Source organism: Mus caroli, unplaced genomic scaffold (genome assembly GCF_978045245.1).
Source record: "Mus caroli unplaced genomic scaffold, Mus_caroli_1 scaffold_5, whole genome shotgun sequence".
NCBI classification, from domain to species: Eukaryota; Metazoa; Chordata; class Mammalia; order Rodentia; family Muridae; genus Mus; species Mus caroli.
Genome location: NW_028227260.1, coordinates 154,571,616 through 154,593,691, shown reverse-complemented (window position 1 = coordinate 154,593,691; position 22,076 = coordinate 154,571,616). Strand labels below are relative to the sequence as shown.

The following is a 22,076-nucleotide window of genomic DNA, read 5'->3' as shown; positions in this document are numbered from 1 at the left end:
CGATGTTTTTACTACTGTAGCTCTGTACTATAACTTGAAAATCACGGATGGTGATACATCTAGCAGCACTTTTATTGTTCACGATTACTTTGGATATCCTGATTATTTTGTGCTTCTATATGAATTTTGAGATTTTTTTTCATTTTCTGTGAAGAACTGCATTGGAATTATGATGGGGTTGTGGAAGCTGTAGATTGCTATTGGTAGGATGGCTATTTCACAGTGTCAATCCATAAGCATGAAATATTGTTCCATCTTCTGGTATCTACTTCACTTTTTAAAAGTGTCTTAATAACCTTAAATACATAGGAACAAGGGAAAATTTCCTGAACAGAGCAACAATGGCCCATGCTCTAAGAATCAACAACTGACAAATGGGACCTCATAAAATTGAAAAGCTTCTTTAAGGAAAAGGACACTGTCAATAAGACAAAATGGCAACCAACAGATTGGAAAAAGATCTTTGCCAATCCTACATCTGATAGAGGGCTAATATCCAATATACACAATGAACTCAAGAAGTTAGACTCCAGAGAACCAAATAACCCTATTAAAAATGGGGTACAGAGCTAAACAAAGAATTCTCAACTGAGGAATACAAAATGGCTGAGAAGCACCTAAAGAAATGTTCAACATCCTTAGTCATCAGGGAAATGCAAATCAAAACAACCCTGAGATTCCACCTCACACCAGTCAGAATGGCTAAGATCAAAAACTCAGGTGACAGCAGACGCTGGCGAGGGAGTGGAACACTTCAGTTTTGGTGGAATTGCAAGCTTTTACAACCACTAGGGAAATCAATCTGGAGGTTCCTCAGAAAATTGGACATAGTTCTACCAGAGGACCCAGCTATACACTTCCTGGGCATATACCCAAAAGATGTTCCAACATAAAATAAGGACACATGCTCCACTATGTTCATAGCAGCCTCAGGTAGTACTACGTCCAATTTTCTGCGGAACCGCCAAACTGATTTCCAGAGTGGTTGTAAAATCTTGCAATCCCACCAGCAATGGAGGAGTGCTCCTCTTTCTCCACATCCTCACCAGTATCTTATGTCACCTGAGTTTTTGATCTTAGCCATTCTGACTGGTGTGAGGTCAAGTACTATATTGAACAGGAATCAAGAGAATGGGCAGGCATCCTTGTCTTGTTTCTGATTTTAGTAGAAATACTTGAAGTGTTTCTTTATTTAATAAGATGATGGCTTTTAACTTGTATATCACCTTTATTAATTTGAGATGCATCGTTTGCATCTTGATTTTATCAAAGTTATTTTCTGCATCTAATAAGATCCATGTGGTTTCTGTTCTTGAGTCTATTTCTATGACAGATTACATTTACTAACATGTTTGTTGAACCATACCTACATCTCTGGGTTGAAACCCACTTGATCGTGATGGATGTTCTATTCTCATGCTCATTTTACAAGTATTTTATTGAGAAATTTCATGATTGTGTTCATCAAAGACATTGGCCTATATGTTTTTGGATCTTTATCTGGTTTTATTATTGAGTTATTAGTGGTTTCATAAAAATAATTTGAGCATGTTCCATCCATTTCTATTTTATGGGATTATTTGAAGAGTATTGTTTTTCTCTGAAGGTCTGGTAGACTTCTGTTCTGAATCCATCTGATTCTGGTTTACTTTTTAATAGCTGGGAGATTTCTAATGATGGTTTCTACTTATTTGTTTCTTATATGTCTGTTTAAATTATTTACTTCATGTACATTTAGTTTGGAAGTCCTATGTATCTAGAAATTCATTTATTTCATTTAGATTCTCCACATTCCTATAATCTAAGTTTTTTTGTATTATATCCTTATGATTCTCTGAATTTTCTGCATCATCTCCCCTTTAATTCTCTACTTCTATTCATTTATGTCTCTTTCTTCTAGCTAATTTGGTTAAAAAATTTGTCAAACTTGTTAATATTTTCAAAGAACCAATTCTTTGTTATATTGATTCTATTTTTTCCCTGCTTCTATTTCATCCATGATTTTGCTTGTTGCTTCTTATCTACTATTTTGGGGTGTAGGGTTTTTGTTGTTTTGTTTTTCCAAGGCTTTCAAGTTATTAATTTGAGATCTCTATAGGTTTTGTTTGATGTAGGCACTCAGTGCTATAAACTTTCTTCTTCATTGTGTACCATAGATTCTGTTACATTGTGTTTTCATTTTCATTCAATTCTAGGAATTTTAAAATTCCCTGCTTGAATTCTTCCTGTAACCAATTATCATTCAGTAGAGTTGTGTTGTTTAGTCTCCATGATTTTGTGTGCTTTCGGTAGTTTCTATTGCTCTTGATATCTACCTTTATTCTACTGTGACTCTGTTTTCCTATATTTGTGGAGACTTGCTTTGTATCCTAGTAAGTAGTCAATTTTGGAGTGGGATCCATGGGCTGCTGAAAAGAAGATATACTCTATAGTATTTGGTTGCAATGTTCTACAAATGTCTGTTGGTTCCTTTTGATTTTATGTTTATTTTATGTGTAATTTAATTGCAGAACTTTTCTATTTAGTTTTTTTTTAAACAGGTGACTTGTCTATTTCTGAGAGTGGGGTATTTAAGTCATCCATAATCACTGTGTTAGAGTTAATCTTTTGTCACAGATCTAACAGTATGTTTATATATATATATATATATATATATATATATATATATATATATATACACACACACACACACACACACATATATATATATATATATATATATATATATATATATATATATATAATTAAATGTATCTGTATTTGGTGCATGTATTTAGTAACTTCTTGGTGGATAGTTTCTTTAATGACTATAAAGTGACCCTCCATATCTCTTATAACTAGTTCTAATTTGAAGTCTATTTTGTCAGATATTAGAATAGCTTGCTTCTTTTTTTTTATTAGATGTTTTCTTTATTTCATTTCAAATGCTATCCCGAAAGTCCCCTATACCCTCCCCTCCACCCTGCTCCCCTACCTACCCACTCCCATTTCTTGGCCCTGGTGTTCCTCTGTACTGAGGCATATAAAGTTTGCTAGACCAAGGGTCCTCTCTTCCCAATGATGGCCGACTAGGCCATCTTCTGCTACATATGCAGCTAGAGACATGAGCTCTGGGGGTACTGGTTAGTTCATATTGTTGCAGATCCCTCAGATCCTTGGGTACTTCCTCTAGCTCCTCCATTGGGGGCCCACAAAATAGAAAGAGAAGGTACTCCTCCAGTGCTGGTAGGATTGTAAGCTTGCTTCTTATCTGTTTGCTTGGACAACATCTTCCCATCCCTTAACCTTACAATGGTTTCTATTGTTGTAAGGTAAGGTGTGTTTTTGGAGGTAATAAAAGATGTATCTTGCCTTCTAATTCAATCTGCTCATCTGTGCTTCTTTATTGGGTAACTGGGACCACTAAAATTAAGAGATTATTTAAAGTTGTGTGTTGATTTGTGCCATTTTTATGTTTTGTGGTGTCTTCTTGAACTTCTTTGAATTAACTCTTCTGGAATTGTTTTTACTTGTGACATCTTGGGTATGTTTATCCTTCTCTTCAGATTAAAGTACTCCTTCAATTATCCTCTGTAGTGCTGGCCTAGTGGTCATAAATTTCTTTAGTCTATTTTTATCATGGAAAGTTTTTACTTCTTCAGTTTTAATAGTTTTGCTGAGTATGGTAGTCTTGTTTCACAGTTCTGGTTTCAGAACTTGGACTACATAGTTTTCAAGCTTTTCTGTCTCTGCTAAATTTCTAATAACCAGATGTTATTCTGATAGGCCTGCATTTTTAAGTGACTTGACTTTTCTCTCAAAAATTTCAATATCCATTCTTTATTCTGTGTTCTTAATATTTTCAGTACAAAATGCAATGAGGAGCCTCTTTTCTGGTCTGATCTCTTTGGTGTTCTGTTAGACTCTTGTACCTGAATGAGCATCTCATTCTCTAGGTTTAGAAAATTTTCATCTATTCTCTATGCTTTTGCTATGTATTCTGCTGTGCCCCACAATTCAAAAGTTAGGTTTTTTGTTTTGTTTGTTTTTATACTATTGCAGAGCTTTGCCATTTTCGCGCGTGTGTGTGTTTGTGTATACACATAACATTATACAAATATATATATATATTTATGTATTTATGTGTGTGTGTGTTTGTGTGTGTATTTTGCCTGCATTGCCTGTGTGTGCTTGGTGCTCACAGAGGCTAAAATACAGCTCCGAACCCCCAGAACTGGAGTTATAGATGGTTGGAATCTGGCATATGGATGCTTAGAACTAAATTACATCCTCTGAGACGATGCCGGGGCCTAGCAAACACAGGAGTGGATGTTCACAGTCAGATATTGGATGTATCACAGGGCTCCCAATGGAGAAGCTAGAGAAAGTACCCAAGGAGCTAAAGGGATCTGCAACCCTATTGTTGGAACAACATGATGTACTAACCAGAACCCTGGAGCTCTTGTCTCTAGCTGCACATGTATCGAAAGATGGCCTAGTCGGCCATCAATGGAAAGAGAGGCCCATTGGACTTGCAAACTTTATATGCCCCAATATAGGGGAATGCCAGGGCCAAAAGAATGGGAATGGGTGGGTAGGGAAGTGGGGGGCGCTATGGGGGACTTTTGGGATAGTATTGGAAATGTAATTGAGGAAAATATGTAATAAAATATTAAAAAAAAAAATTACATCCTCTGCAAGGGCAGCAACTGCTCTTACCTACTGCTCCATCCATCGCCCCAGGCCCTGTTCATTCATACACATACACACATACACACACACACACAATTTCTTTTAATTTTTATATATTTTAATATAGTATATATTATACACAATAATATATAATAATATTATAAAATAATTACATCATTTCCTCCCTTCCCTTTCCTTCCTCCAAACCCCCCAAATTTATGGCTTCTTGTTTCATTTTTGATATGTATATTTCTCTAAATACATAAATATAACATGCTTAGTCTGTATAATGTTATGTGTATGCATATATGTATTGCATAAGCAGTTGGTGTACTCTTCTGTGGTGAAGACTACCTCTCCCACTTTTAGCATTCCTTGGTTGCCTTAGCACTTTGGTTGGGGTGAAGCCTCCTGGGCTTTTCCTCACACATATTAACATGTCTATTGTTAACAACAATAGTATTATTCAGCTCATGTTCAAGCAGTCATGTTGGTGAGACTTTAGGAGTGCAGTTTCTGGTATTACTAAAAGACAAAACCTCACAACAAACTCCCTTTTCCACTAGCTTTTACCTGTTTATTTAAAAAAAAAAACTTTTTGACTTTTACTGAGTGATCTAATTTCTCTACATTCTCTTCCTTCCCTGATTCTTTTGTTTTCTACATGATCCATTCTGTCGGTAAGGTTTTCCACTGAGTTTTTTGACTTTTTAAATTTTTATTTCAGTTAAGCGTTTGTTCACCAATTCTTTTTGTGAAATTATGTTTTAGTATCTTATGCTGACTTCTGCATTTCATTCATATCTTTGTTTTTGTTCTTTTGGAGTATATTCATGTCTTTGAGTTGTTTGAACATAGTTGTAATTATTCTTTTAGGTTCTTTGGAAGTTTTTCCAGGTCACTTACATTTAGGTGCCATTATATGATTGGCTGTTTGTGGAGGAGACATGCTGTAGTGGATTTTTTTTTCTGTTTGTTTTTGTAATTTTTTTTCTTTTCTTGGACTAGCACATCTTAGGTAGTTTGTTGGTTGAGTTTTTCCTTTCTTCCTTTATATCTTTAATTTTAAACGTCTTTTTTTTTCCTTTAGTATAGAAATTTATAATGTCCAGGAGAAGGTTAGAGAAGCCAATAGGCATGTTTTTTTTTTTTTTTCTACAGCCTACTTTAATAAGGGTTCAATCTCTTCTCTAGCTTACCACCTACCAGAGGTAGTGAAAAAGGAAAGCTTATTAAGATACGGGGAATTCCAACTCTAGGCCTCTGGCTAAGTCATTTTCCTATTGTTCATCCCATTTCATCCTTTCAAATCAGAAATGACTTGAGAAATCTCCCCACAGCAGTTCTGGGATGAACTGATGCCTGTGTAGTTCAGTCAGATCTTCACAAGGAACTGGCTTCTTCTATTCAGCTTCCCTCTCTCTTTAAGGTAGGCACACAGGTGCCTTCTATGGCTCCACCGCATGCTTCTCCTCAGGGGTGTTCTTGACCAGAACAAGCCCCAGCTCTGGGAGTCCGAGAGACAAGAATGCAGCTTGCAAGACTTTTCCTTTTGGTCTGGAGAAATGGGATCTTCTCTTACAGAAAACCCCGGGGTCTGGATGTCAGGTGGTGTGAACACATGAGGTAAGCTTTGAGGTACATACACTGACAGTTCTCTACCGCTCTAGGGACTGAACAATGGCACTAAAGGCCTTCTGGGTATGTCCTTTTTCTGAGTTCTGGGGCTGCTGTCGGTTGGACAGCAACAACGTCTCTGAACTGTAAGACTGAACTCTCAAAGGTTAGATGTGGAAACTTACAGGTAGATCTCCGAGTTGGGTGTCTTGCCTGGTCTCAGTGGTACTTCCGGCTTTCTGCTGTTGTATCAAACTGAGGTAATACCCAGGAAGTTATGGTGCTCTGATCAAAGGGCTTGCTGGGCACCTGAACAGTGTGGGTAATGGGCTGCAGGGGAGATTCATAATGGTGTTTGGGGCCCTCCAGTGGCTGTTGGTGGAATAGCAGCTGGGCTTTCTGGAATTGTCCGTGTCTCTTTTTGGGAGGCATCAATAGGTTAATGAAGAGCAGTTGGTAACCACATGATGCAGGTTGCCTTCCTGGTCTGGGTCAGGGTCCAGTTGTAAACCATGCCCACACTCCCGGCCATGGCCGCCAATCCTCAGGACCCCAAGCGTTCGGTTCAGAATCCGTAGATGTGCAGGTGCTGACTGGTGACGCTCTGTCACATGACCGCAATGCTCTCCTCCCCCCCCCCGCCCCTCCCCCCCGTGCCAATACAAAAAAAAAACGAGAATGTTAATTCTTATATCTACAACTAAAGCACTTAGGATGCCAAGGCAGGATAATCACTAGTTTGAGGTCAATATGATACACAGTGAATTTAAAGACAGGCAGGGCTATATTACAAGACCTTGTCTCAAAAAACAAAACAAACAAAAACAAGGTAAAACAAAACAAACAGTGGTGAAAACAGATAACCTTGCAAAGTTTTTTTCTTAGAGATTATCCTGTTTCAAACTGAAGTATTATGCTAGCTGTAACAACAACAACAAAAATATTAAAAGGGTATTGAGCTTGTTTCTAAATCAAGGGGAAAAACTAACTGAAAAATCCCTATTTTGTAAAGAGCCAAGCCGTGTTTTCATAAAAATCATTGGTTTTTAGAATAATACCTCAAAGAAATCCAAATCTCCTGTATACTCACAAGTGAAAAAGAGCATAGTTTCATCCAGATGAACTGTCTTTGGCTTAATACATAAATCCACACTGGCAGTGTCCAGGCTCCGCTGGTGAGTCTTAGAATTATAGCATGATGCTGAGCGGCAGTGGTCTCGAAGCCAGACATAATCAAAGCGCATCACAGTGCCAGCATATTGCAGTTCTAGGGGAAAGATCAGATTTAACAGAAATACTTATTTAGGAAAACTAAACACAAAAAGTCAAAAATATTCTTTCTAAAAGACTTTTACTAATCAAGTAAGAATAGCAACCTTGTCATTTGTCAAAAATACTATACAAGTTCTACAATACACATGGTATGATTTTGGTAAATAAAACACATAGGAGTATGAAAAGCTCAGAGTAAGTAGGAAAAATTGTACAACGTGTTTTTGTACTTTTTTAAAAGCAATTATTCAGTTATGTTGAGGTTATGAAAAAATTAGAATAGAAAAAAGTAAATAACATTCCTACATATCAGTTTACTTATTTAGAGAAAGCAAAAATTAAGTGAAATTTACAAAAGCAACAGGACTATGTTTGGAAATAAAATATAAAAAAGTAATATGAAGACTTAAAGGAAGCCAACATGTTGAAATACCATGTTTATAGACAGGAGATTTCAAAGCTGGAAAGAGATAAATTCTAGAAAGTTATACACAAATTTCATGTAATAGCAATCTATATCTTAAAGATTTTCACATATTATACAAGGTAATTCCAAAACCCATATTGAAAAAAAATAAAGTAAAATTTTTGAAAAAGAAAGTATGAGATACCAGCTATAAAAGCACATTATAAAATTACAGTTTTAAATACATTAGTAGAATAGATCAAGAAAACAGGATGCTACTCCCAACTAGAACCATAATTACATAGAAATATGGTATATGAAAAAGGTGTAATTTTATAACAGCACAAGAAAGACTGACTTCTATATAAGTGGCATTGGAAAAATTGAGAACAGAAAATTCACTGTATTATTTAAAAAGTCAACTTCTGGAGATCATCATCTTGTCTGCTCCTCTGAAAACCCCACAGTCTGAAAGCCTCCCAGGGCACCCAGGACAACAGGAAGCAGCAGCTGGCAAACCCAAGGATCCCAGTAGATGCAGGATTCAACCACTCCACTTAAACTCCATTCTCCTTCCGGCCTGCACCTTCCACTGGGGCAGATCAGCGCTTGTCTGCCCCTCTGAATACCCCACAGTCTAAAGGAGATTTGCTGTACCCAGGGCAACAGGTAAGGGACCCTCCCAAATAATCACAGCAGCTGGGAACTCTGAGGATCCCAGCAGATGCAGGACCCATCTCCTCCACTCAAACTCCACCTCCCTTCTCGAAGGGGCAGATCATCAGCTTGTCTGCCCACCTGAAGACCCCACAGTCTGAAGGCCTCTCAGGAGATCTGCTGCATCCAGGGCATCAGAACCTAGAGTCTGAAGACCTCTCAGGAGATCTGCTGCACCCAGGGCACCAGAATCCAGAGTCTGAAAACTTCCCAGGAGATCTGCTTTACCCAGGACAACAGATCCCACAGTCTGAAGGCCTCCCAGGAGATCTGCTGTATGCAGGACAATAGATCAGCAGCTTGTCTGCCCCTCTGAAGACCAAACAGTCTGAAGGCCTCCCAGAACATCGGCTATAGCCAGGGCCACAAGACTTCTAGGAAACCTGCAACAACCCAATGACATAGGAGGCAGGCTCCAAACAGAGACACCCAGGCCAGTTAACAGCAGAGATAATCAGATGGCAAGAGGTAAGCAACAGAAGCTAATATACTTTCGCATTATCAGAACACAGTTCTCCCACCACTGCAAGGCCTGGATACCCTGACACACCTGAAAACCATGATGCTGACCTAAAACCCTATCTCATGAAGATAATAGTGTCTTTTAAGGAGGATATAAATAACTCACTGAAAGAAATACAGGAAAACACAGGTAAACAGGTAGAAGCATTTAAAAAGGAAAGAAATTAATCCCTTAAAGAAAAAAAAAAAGGAAAACACAATAAAACAGGTGAAGGAATTGAACAAAGCAGTCCAAGACCTAAAAGTGGAAATAGAAACAATAAAGGAAACATAAATAGAGGCAACTCTGGAAATGAAACACCTATGAAAGAGGTCAGTAGCTACAGATGTAGGCAACACCAACAGAATACAAGAGACAGAAAAGAGACTCTCAAGTATAGAAGATATCTTAGAAGATATTGACACAACAGTCAAAGAAAATTCAAAACATAAAAAACTCATAACCTAAAACATCTAGGAAATCAAGGTCACAATGAAAAGATCAAATGTAAGAATAATAGGAATAGAAGAGAGTGAAGATTCCACCTCAAAGGACCACAAAATGTCTTCAACAAAATCATAGAAGGTAACTTCCCCAACCTAAAGAGATGGCCATAAATGTACAAGAAGCCTACAGAACACCAAATCGATTGGACTAGAAAAGAAAAATCCTTGTCACATAATAAAACACCCAGAACAAAATAAAGAATATTAAAAGCTGTAAGGGAAAAAGTCCAAGTAACATATGAGGGCAGACTTACCAGAATTACACAAGATTTCTCAACAGAGACACTAAAAACCAGAACAGAGTACATGCAGAACTTAAGGGAACACAAATGCCAATCCAGGCTACTATACCCTGTAACTCTCAACCATCATAGATGATGAAACCAAAAGACTCCATGACAAAACCAAATTGAGGATTCTAAAAGGAAAACCTAAATAAAAAGACATAAGTTAATAGATTGGATATGCAAGCAGGGTCCAGCATTTTGATGCATACAAGAAACACACCTCAGTGACAAAGACAGACACTACTTCAGATTAAAAGGCTAGAAAAAGTCCCCCAAGCAAATGGTCTAAAGAAAAACGAGAGAGTTGCCATTCTAATATTCAATAAAATAGACTTGCAAATAAGTTATTAAGTCAACTAAAAGTTATTAAGTGAAATGGGGAAGTACACTTTACATTCATCAAAGAAAAAATCCACTTAGAGGAAGTCTCAATTCTGAACATATATGCCCAAATGGAAAGGGACCCAAATTCATAAAAGAAACTTTACTAAAGCTCAAAACACACATTGAATACCACACTATAATAATGGTAGACTTCAATATCCCACTCTTACTAATGGACAGGTCATGGAAACATAAACTAAACAGAGACACAGTGAAACTAATAGAACTTATGATCCAAAAGGATTTAACAAACATCTACAGAACATTTCACTCTAAAACAAAAGAATACACCTTCTTCTTAGCACCTCATGGTACCTTCTCCAAATTGGCCATATAATCAGTCACAAAACAAGCCTTAATGGATACAAGAAGATTGAAATAATCCTACGTATCTTATCAGATCACCATGGCCTAAGGCTAGACTTCAATAACAACAAAAACATCAGAAAGCCCACATACACAAGAAAGCTGAACAAGTTTCTACTCAATGATAATTTTGTCAGGGAAGAAATAAAGAAAGAAATTAAAGATTTCCTGGATTTCAAATGAAAGTGACAACACAGCATACCCAAACTTATGGAACACAATGAAAGCAGTGCTAAGAGAAAATTCATAGTGCTAAATGCCCTTGTAAAGAAATTGGAGAGATCCTACACTAGCAATTTAACAGCACACCAGAAAGTCCTAGAATGAAAAGAAGCAAACACACCCAAGAGGAGCAGGAAATAGTCAAGCTCAAAGATTAAAAAAAGAAAACATGATCATCTTGTTAGATGCTGAGAAAGCATTTGAAAAAAATCCAACACCCATTCATGATAAAAGTCTTGGAATGATCAGAATCCAAGGCTCATACCTAAACATAATAAAAGCAATATACAGCAAACCAGTAGCCAACATCAAACTAAATGGAGAGAAACTTGAAGCAATCCCACTAAAATCAGGGACTAGACAAGGCAGCCCACTTTCTCCCTACCTATTCAATATAGTACTTGAAGTTTTAGCCAGAGCAATTAGGCAACAAAAGGAGCTCAAGGGGATACAAATTAGAAAGGAAGAAGTCAAAATATCACTATTTGCAGATGATAGTGTATATATATATATATAAGTGACCCTAAAAATTCTTAGGCAAATGGATGTATCTGGAGGATATCATCCTGAGTAAGGTAACCCAATCACAAAAGAAGTCACTTGATATGCACTCACTGATAAGTGGATATTAGCCCAGAAACTTCGAATGTCCAAGATATAATTTGCAAAACATAAGAAAATCAAGAAGGAAGACCAACGTGTGGATACTTCATTCTTCCTTAGAATAGGGAACAAAATACCCATGGAAGGAGTTACAGAGACAAAGTTTGGAGCTAAGATAAAAGGGTGGACCATGCAGAAACTGCCCCACCCCAGGGTCCATCCCATAATCAGCCACCATACCCAGACACTATTGCATATGCCAGCAAGATTTTGCTGAAAGGACCCTGATATAGCTGTCTCATGTGAGGCTATGCCCGTGCCTGGCAAATACAGAAGTGGATGCTCACTGTCATCTATTGGCTGGAGCACAGGGCCCCCAATGGAGGAACTACAGAAAGTACCCAAGGAGCTAAAGGGGTCTGCAACCCTATAGGTGGAACAACAATATGAACTAACCAGTACCCCCCAGAGCTCTTGTCTCTAGCTGCATATGTATCAGAAGATGGCCTAGTTGACCATCATTGGAAAGAGAGGCCCTTTGGTCTTTCAAACTTTATATGCCCCAGTACAGGGGAATGCCAGGGCCAAGAAGTGGGAGTGGGTGGTTAGGGGAGCAGGGCAGGGGAGGGTATAGGGAACTTTCGGGATAGCATTTGAAATGTAAATAAAGAAAATATCTAATAAAAATTTGGAAAAAAAATTAACTCAAAGAAATCAATAGACTTCCTTTATACAAATGATAAGTAGGAAGAGAAAGAAATTAGTGAAATGGCACCTGTAGTGTCTATTCCTGGTTGTCAATTTGACTATATTTGGAATGAACTACAATCCAGAATTGGAAGGCTCACCAGTGACCCTTATCTGGAGGCTGGGAGATAGAAGTTTCTGATCTGGATCTTGGTATGGCGATGTTGAGGCATAGTGGCTATGGATTCCAGAAGATTAGATCTCCGAGTTCAAAGTCATCTGGGATTAAAGGTGTGGTGGAACACACCTTTAATCTGGACTACACCTTCTTCTGGAGACAATATAAGGACATTGGAAGAAGGGAGTCTTGCTCTTGCTCCCTCGCCTGCTTGCTGTGTGGGACTGAGTAACTGCTAGATCGTTGGACTTCCATTCACAGCTACTACTGAATCATTGTTGGGAATTGGACTGAAGACTGTAAGTCATCAATAAATTCCTTTACTATATAGAGACTATCCATAAGTTCTGTGACTCTAGAGAACCCTAACTAATACAACACCCTTTACAATAGTCACAAATAATATAAAATATATTGCTGTGACTCTAACCAAACAAGTAAAAAATCTGTATGACAAAAACTTTAAGTCTCTGAAATAAGAAATCTAAGAAGATCTAAGAAGCTGGAAAGATTTTCCATGCTCATGGATTGGTAGGATTAGCATAGTAAAAATGGCGATCCTACTAAAAGCAATCTACAGATTTAACACAATCCCCATCAAAATCCTAACACAACTCTTCAAAGACATGGAAAGAACAATTCTCAATTTCATATGGAAAAACAAATAACTCTGGATAGCAAAAACAATTCTTAACAATATAATAACTTCTGGGGGAATCAACATCCCTGACTTCAGGCAATAGTGATAAAAACTGCATGGTACTGGTGAAGAGACAGATAGGTTGATCAGTGGAATAGAATTGAAGACCCAGAAATAAAACCACACACTTCTAAACACTTGATCTTTGACAAAGAAGCCAAAAAATATACAATGCAGAAAAGAAAGCATCTACACTAAATAGTGCTGGTCTAACTTGGAGTCAGTATGTAGAAAAATGAATATAGATCCATATTTGTCACCTTGCACAAAGCTCAAGTAAAAATGAATTAAGGATACAGTGAATCTAATAGAAGAGAGCATGGGAAAGAGCCTGGAACTCAATGGCAAAATGTTTCAGGGGTGGATTTCCTAAACAGAACTCCAGTGGCTCAGGCTCTAAGATTAAGACATGATAAATGGGACCTTATGAATCTGAAAAGCTCCTGTAAGGCAAAGGACACCACCAACAGTACAAATAGGCAACCTACAGATTGGGAAAAAAAACTTCATTAATGTCACATCTGATAGAGGTCTGATATTCAAAATATACAAAGAACTTAAGAAGTTAGACCCCAGAGAACCAAATAGCCCTATCAAAAAATGTGGTACAGCGCTAAGCAGAGAATTTACAACAGAGGAAACACAAATGGCTGAGAAGCACTTAAAGAAATATTCAAAGTCCTTAGTGATCAGGGAAATACAAATCAAAATGACCCTGAGATTCCATCTTACACCAATAAGAATGGCTAAAACCAAAAACTCAGGTGACAGCACATGTTGGAGAGGATGTGAAGAAAGAGGAGCACTCCTCCGTTGTTGGTGGGATTGAAAAGTGGTACAACCACTCTGGAAACCAATCTGGAAGTTCCTCAGACAATTAGAAATTGATCTACCTGAAGACCCAGTTATACCACTCTTGGGCATATACTCAGAAGATACCTCACCATACCACAGGGGCACATGATCCACTATGTTCGTAGCAGCTTTATCAGTGATAGTCAGAAGCTGGAAACAACCCAGATGTCCCCAAAGGAAGAATGGATACAGAAAATGTGGTTCATTTACACAATGGAATACTACTCAGTTATTAGGAACAAGGACATCTTGAGTTTTTCAGACAAAGGGATGGAACTAGAAAATGTCATCCTGAGTGAGAGAACTCAGACCCAAAAGGATATGCATGGTATACACTCACTAATTAGTGGATATTAGCCCAAAGTACAGAATACCTAGGATACAATCCATAGAATTCAAGGTTAACAAGTTCCAGAGCCCAAGTGAGGATATTTCAATCCCACTTGGGAGGGAGAAGAAAGCAGTCATGGGAGGCAGAAGGAGGAAGAAATGTGGGTTTGAAAGGCAAGGTGGAGTGGGGGGGAAGAAGAATATGATCAGGTTGGGGGGGGGTGCTGGAGAGAAGCCCCCAGGGCCAGCAGAATGAATGGAAATATGCAACCTCAGAGAGTTAGGAGGTGGGGCTACCCTCTAGAATGTCTCTGAGACCTGGGAGGTGAGAGACCCTCAGGACTCAAAAGGAGGGACCTTAGATGAAATGCCTATCAGTGGAGAGAGGGAACTTGTAGAGACCACCTCCAGTGGAAAACAGGCCATCAAGTGGAGGTATGGGGTTGCCATCACACAGTCTAAAACTCTGACCCAGAATTGGTCCTGTCTAAAAGAACTCCAGGGACAAAAAATGGAGACGAGCTTGAGGGAAAGGAGGTTCAGTGACCAGCACAACTTGGGATACATCTCAAGGAGAATCTCCAAGGCCTGTCCTATTACTGATGCTATGGGGTGCTTACAGATAAGAGCCTAGCTAGCATGGCTATCCTCTGAGAGGCCTGACTAGCAGCTGACTGAGACAGATGTACATATTTACGTCCAACCAACCCAACTGAAGTCTGGGACCCTTGTGGTTAAATTAGGGAAAGGCTGGAAGAAGCTGAGGGTGACTCCATAGGAAGACCAGCAGTTTCAACTATCCTGGACCCCCAAGATTGTTCAGACACTGAGCCACCAACCAGGAAGCATACACCAGCTGATATGAGGCCCTCAACACATATACAGCAGAGGAATACCTGTTTTGGCCTCAGTGAGAGAAACCAAGCCTAACCCTCTAGACACTTGAAGCCCCAGGGATTGGGGATGCCTGGCATGGTGTCAGGTTGTGGGGCAGGGAAATCCTCTTAGAGACAGTGAGTGGGTGGGGGGAGGAGGAATGGGACGAGGAACTGTGAGAGGATGGACTGGGAGGGGAGGTAATGACTGGACTGTAAAAAAGATAAAAGTAATTAAAAATTGGGAAAAAAGGAAAAAAAGTTACCTTCTGGTAGGTTAAATCATATACAAAGAAAAATTTAAATCTCTATAGAAAGAAGGTATAGAAGAAACTAGAAAATGGAAAGACTGCCAATGTTCATGAATTGATAGTCTCATTATGAAAATGACTATTCTACTAAAATCAATTTATAGATTACATACAATTTCAATAAAAATCCCACAACTCTCCTTATAGAAAAAAATCCTAAAATTCGTGTGGAACCACAAAAGATTCCAGTTCATTAAAGCATTCCTGAGCAAAAAGAACAATGCTAGAGGGATTACCATCCCAGATCTCAGATGCCCCCTCTTGCCACATGATACACATATGCATGACATATAGACCAATGGAAAAAAACAGAAGACTCCAACATATGTAACTATAGCCATCTGCTATTTGAAAAAGAGGCAAAAAATACACTGCAGAAAAAACAGTATCTTCAACAAAATGGTGCTAGAAAAACTGTCCACTGTAGAAGAATGACATTAGACCCATATCTATAACTCTGCACAAAAGCTAATTCCAAGTAGATTAAAGATCCCAGTATGAAACTTGAAACACTGAAACTGCTAGAAGAAAATATAGGCAGGACCTATATGATACAGGTGTGGGAAGGACTTTCTGAAGAAGACTCCACCTGTCCAGGAATTAAGGCCAACAATTGACAAGTGGGACCTCATAAAACTAAAATAATTCTGTACACCAGAGAAATAATTAATCAAAGGGGAATACCACAGAATGAGTTAGAATTTTCACAAGCTATATATCTGATAGAGGATTAATATTCAGAATATGGAAGGAACTGAAGAAGTCAAGAAAACAAAGATCCTAAGTAAAAATAATGGGCTATCGATCTGAACAGAGAGGGTTTTATTTTTCAGGGTAGTATTTGTATGATTGTACACACACACACACACACACACACACACACACACACACGTACATAGTAGCAATAATCAAAGAAAAAGAAGTCATCAATTTAAGAATAAGGGCTGAAAAAGGCATAGGAGGGAGAACACCTCTGAGTGCCTGGAGGGACAAAGGGGAAAGGGAGAAGTGATGCAATTCTATTTTAATTATAATGTACTAAAAACTAAATGATAAAAAACTTTAAAACAACAATAAAAATAATGCTTTCAGTCAAGAAGTACAAAAACCCACTGCAATTAGCTTGAACTTATAAGGAATAAGTAAAAAAAGATAGCAGAAGAACTCAACCTTTCCTTAAAGGGTAGGGGAAGCTGCTGGGTTCAATGTATGGCATACTTCTGTGTTTTCTTTCTCCAGACTAATGTGGAAGCCCTCTGCTTTATGCAGTCTCATCACTTCTGTTATTTATTTATTTATTTATTTATTTATTTATTTATTTATTTATTTTTAGAATTAATTTTTTATTAGGTATTTTCCTCATTTACATTTCCAATGCTATCCAAAAAGTCCCCAATACACTCCCCCCCTCAACTGGAGGAGCTAGAGAAAGTACCCAAGGAGCTAAAGGGATCTGCAAACCTCTAGGTGGAACAACATTATGAACTAACCAGTACCCCAGAGCTCTTGACTCTAGCTGCATATGTATCAAAAGATGGCCTAGTCGGCCATCACTGGAAAGAGAGGCCCATTGGACTTGCAAACTTTATATGCCCCAGTACAGGGGAACGCCAGGGCCAAAGAGTGGGAGTGGGTGGGTAGGGGAGTGGGGGGGGGAGGGTATGGGGGACTTTTGGGATAGCATTGGAAATGTAAATGAGGAAAATACCTAAATACATAAATAAATATTTAAAAAAATACACCAAAATAAATTGGAAATGGGGGACAAGAAAAATGAATGGACCCAAAAATGATTTCCTTTAAAAAAAAATAAAGAGAATTGTTAAAACTTTAGCCATGTTCAAGATAAAAGGGAAAGAAACAAATTACTAATATCAAGAAAATTAACTGTGCTATCTTCCCTGCTTGCTGACTCCTCTGGAGGAAGCCATGATGCCCTGAATAGCCTGCTGTCCCAGGGGGACCACCATTCTCCCACCCACTCTCCCACCTTCATAAGACCTGTTGAGTCTGAACCATACAGGTAAGCTACTCCTCCTCCACCCATCTTTCCTGCATGCTGAATCCTATGGGCACCCAAAGCTTCTCTGAGCAGCCTGCTAGCCCAGGTGGACATCCATTCTCCTACCACCTCTCTGCCCACCATCATTGAACCTGTGGCTCCAGACATGCAGATCTGGAATCATACAGCCCAAGGATACCTAGCAGAGGAGTGCCACACAAGAACCATCAAGGTTAACCTCCCTTCCAATACCAACTTCAACAAGAACATCCAGAGATCAAAACCATTCAGATGGCTAAAGGCCCTCAAATCAACACTATCAACAAAAGCCAGGGCAATATAATACCTTCCAGAGCACAGCTTCCAGAGCCTACTACAATAAATCCTGGCCATCCTAACACAACTAAATAATAAGAAATGACCTTAAAACCAATATTATAAAGATAGTAGAGGGCTTTAAAGAGGAAATAAATTCCCTAAAGGCATATAGGAAAATAAAATTGAACAGGTGAAGGAAATAAATAAAACTGTGCAAGACCTAAAAGTGGAAATAGAAGCAATAAAGAAAACACAGACTGAAGGAATCCTAGAGATGGATAACCTAGGGAAGAAAACAGGAACAACAGATACAAACATCACCATCAGAATAAAGGAGATGAAAGAGAGAATCTCAGGCATAGAAGATATGATGGAAGAAATTGATACCCAAAAATAAGCCCACATTCGTACAGACACTTAAAGAAGCAAAATTATTCAATGAAAAAAAAAAAAGAAAGAAAGAAAGCATCTTCTACAAATGGTGCTGGTCTAACTAGATATCTACATGTAGAAGAATAAAAATAGATCCATCTTCATCACTCTGCATAAAACTCTGGTCCAACTGGATCAAGGACCTCAATATAAAACTGGATACACTAAGTCTCATAGAAGAGAAAGTAAGAGATACCCTCGAATGCATTGGTACAGGAGACAATTTCCTGAACAGAACACCAATGGCTCAGGCGCTACAATCAACAATTGGGACCTCATAAAACTGAAAAGCTTCTATAAGCCAAAGAACACTGTCAATAGGACAAAATAACAGTCTACAGATTGGGAAAGGATCTTTACCAACCCTACATCTGACAAAGGACTAATATCCAAAATTAATAAATAACTCAAGAAGTTAGACCCCAACAACCTAAATAACCCAATTTTAAAAATGGGGTACAGAGCTAAACAGAGAATTCCAAAGAGAGGAGTTTCAAATGGCCGAGAAGCACTTAAAGAAATGTTCAAAGTCCTTAGTCATCAGGAAAATGCAACTCAAAACAACCCTGACATTCCATCTTACACACATCAGAATGGTTAAGATCAAAAACTCAAGAGATAGGACATGCTGGTGAGGATATGGTGCAAGGGGAACACTCCTTCATTGCTCGTGGGAGTGCAAACTTGTACAACCAATTTGGAAATCAATTTGGTGATTTTCTCAGAAAACTTAAAATAGTTCTATCTCAAGACCTAGCTATACCACTCCTGGGCATATACCCAAAAGATGTTCCACCATACCACAAGGACACTTACTCAACTATGTTAACAGTAGCTTTATTGATAATAGCCAGAAACTGGAAACAACCTTGATGTCCCTCAACTGAAGAATGGATAAATAAAATGTGGTTCATTTACACAATGGAATAATATTCAGCTATAAAAAAAGACATCATGAATTTTACAGGTAAATGTATGGAATGTGAGAATATCATCCTATGTGAGGTAACCCATTCCCAAGAGGACATGCATGGTATGTACTGACTTATGAGTGGATATTAGCCATAAAACAGGACACCCATGCTATACCCCCACAGACCTAAAGAAGCTAAACAAAGAAAGTAAGCCCAAGTCATGATGCCTGAATCTCACTTAGAAGGGAATAAAATAGTCATGAGAGGCAGATGGGGGGAGGGAGCTGGGGGAGCGAGAGGGGAATGGGGGTGGGATTCAGGATCAGGTGTTGGGAGAGATAGGAGGGATGGCTAGATGACCATGAGAATAAATGGAGATCTTCAACTGATGGGTTGGGGAGGTGTGTGTGTGGGGGGGTATCTCCTAGATAAGAGAGAGAACTGGGATAAGGGAGGAACCCAATAATCAATGGGGGTATCCTCAGCTGTGACTCACAGCATTGGAGATATGGAACATGAAGAGGCCACCTCCTGTAACAGGTAAGAATCTCAGTCAAGTGAAATGGACACCAACCCACCCACAAAACTTTCAACTCCAATTATATCCTGTCTACAAGAAATGAAGGCTGTGGGGATGGAGCAGACTGAGCGAATAGCCAACCAATAATCAGCTCAACTTGAGACCCATCCCATGAGCAAGCACCAATCTCTGACACTATGAATGATACTCTCTTATGTTTGCAGACAGGAGTCTAGCATGGCTGTCTTGTGAGAGGCTCCACCCAGCAGCTGACTCAGACAGATGTAAATATCCATAGCCAAACAGTGGATAGAGCTTGGCGACTCCTATGGAAGAATAGAAGGCAGAATTGCAAGCCCAGGGGAGGATAGGAACTCCATAAGAAGACCAACAGAGTCAATTACCTGGTTCCTTGGGGCTCTCAGAGTCTGAACCACTACCTAAAGAACATACACAGGCTGGACCTAGGCTTCTCTGCATATATGTAGTGGATGTGCAGCTTGGTCATCATGTGGATTCTGAACAACTGGAGCTGGGGTTATCCATCCCAAAAGCTCTTGCCTGTATGTGGGATATGTTCTTTTTGCTGGGCTGCCTTGTCTGGCCTAAGTGAGAGAGGAAGTACCTAGCCTTGCAGAGACTTGAAGTGCCAGGGTGAAGGGATACCTAGGGGGCCCCCTGCTCAAAGGAGAAGGGGGATAAGAGGGAAAGGATTGTGGGAGGGGGTGACTGAAGGGGGCAGCAAGTGGGATGTAAAGTGAATAAGCAAAAAAGTAATTTAAAAATACTTTTAAAAATTAACTGCAAAAAAATTAAGAAAAGTTTTCCTTTTATATTACCTCTCAAAATAGGAATAAATTTAAACAACAATGTAGCATCTGTGTATTCAAACCTATGAAATATTGGTGAAAGAAACTTGGTAAGACAGAATCAATATATCACTGGAGAATCTACAGTCATTGCACATATAATTAAGCTTAAAAAGTTATGATTGCCATCTCTATATGGAGAGGCTTACTTCAACACAGTATAGAGGGATAAGTGAGGATGGAAGCCAGGATAGAAGTGACACAAGAAAACAATGAAACAAGCCAAGAAGTGCTGGCAACTAAGAGAGCATTAAGAAGAGTCACCAGAGTAAAGTATATAATTACAAGGACATGCTGCATGTGGCAAACATGTTTTTCCATAGAGGCATAAGAATAACAAAGGCTGTAGCAAACTCATTCCTTATTCACTATACCTAGGAGGGGCAAGAAAGCAAATTCCAAGAACAAACTGTGTGTTTTTAAAGAAAATGAGGTTATCTTGTATTCTTGGAGTTTTCTCATAAGCACTCAGAATCTACACTTTGAGATTCCTCCAGGAGCCTTAGAAATCAATACAAGAGGTAAAGCTATGTCTACCCTATACCTTGTAATACTTTCTAAGGGGTCTATATGCTTTAAACACTTTCCTGTGGATTATTGAGGCTTTCTTTTTTTGGATGATGCTGGATAAAGAATTTGGCTGGAGCACTGTAGAGTTATCCCTATGTTGGGATTTTAATGTTGCCTGGGGTTTTGTCATTCTTGCGATTTCTACAATAGTCTTGGAGATAAATCTCCAGATACCATTCCAACTCTACTGAAAACATGATGACTACACAAAATTTTTTGTTGTACAGAAAAATGAACATAATTAATGCTCCTGGGTTGTATATTTAAATGGTTGATAGGGTATATTTTTGTCATCTATTCTTACCACAATTAAAAAATAATATTTCCTCACACATCTCTTACCCAAATGATCTTCATGTTGGTGCCAAGTACAGTTCACAGACTTGGAAGTTGTATGGCACCAATGGATGGATAATGAAAATAAACTTTTAAAGTTGGACAGATGAAGACCTTGAGCTATGTTTCCTCTCTTCATCAAATTCTGGAGCCTGCTTTGTTGGTGCAACAACTTATGGTACCACATCCTAGAAGACAAGAGAGAGTAGAGTAACAATATAACACATTAGGCCATAGGAATAATGCTACAACTAAAAATAATAGTTATAAGTATTGAAAAATAACAGGTTTAATGATCTCAATTAGACAAACCAGATAAAAAATGTGTTTAAAAAGTTATGAATTAGTTTGTTGTATAGGAAGAGAGGGAGAAAGCCATGTGTATCAGTCAGGGATCTATAGAGTCACAGAAATTATGAAATGAATATCTATCTATCATCTTTCTATCTGTCTTATTCCTTCTTTCTTGTCTTCATATAGGTTTCCAGTAGAAGGTGTGGCCCAGATTAAAGGAGTGTCTTCTGACCTCCAGATCTAGATTGGAGGTGTATCTTCCTTTCTCAAATGTCCAGAGTAGAAGTGGATTCACCTATTTCAAATCAAAAAGAGTATCTCTCACGGGTGTG

The 22,076-nt window shown here is 38.6% G+C and overlaps 1 protein-coding gene and 1 pseudogene across 1 annotated transcript in view; both read right to left on the bottom strand.

Moving 5' to 3' along the window:
• Positions 1–22,076, bottom strand: part of Tmlhe (trimethyllysine hydroxylase, epsilon) — a 113,982-nt gene that overhangs the window by 45,948 nt on the left and 45,958 nt on the right. Inside the window, exons 2-3 of the mRNA XM_021154170.2 lie at positions 21,457–21,638; positions 7,379–7,555 (exon numbers count right to left, since the gene is read on the bottom strand). Coding sequence (XP_021009829.1) covers positions 7,379–7,555; positions 21,457–21,637 — 358 coding nt within the window. The 5' untranslated portion in view covers position 21,638. The remainder of the gene's footprint in view (positions 1–7,378; positions 7,556–21,456; positions 21,639–22,076) is intronic.
• Positions 6,047–6,873, bottom strand: LOC110287595 (RAD9, HUS1, RAD1-interacting nuclear orphan protein 1 pseudogene; annotated as a pseudogene).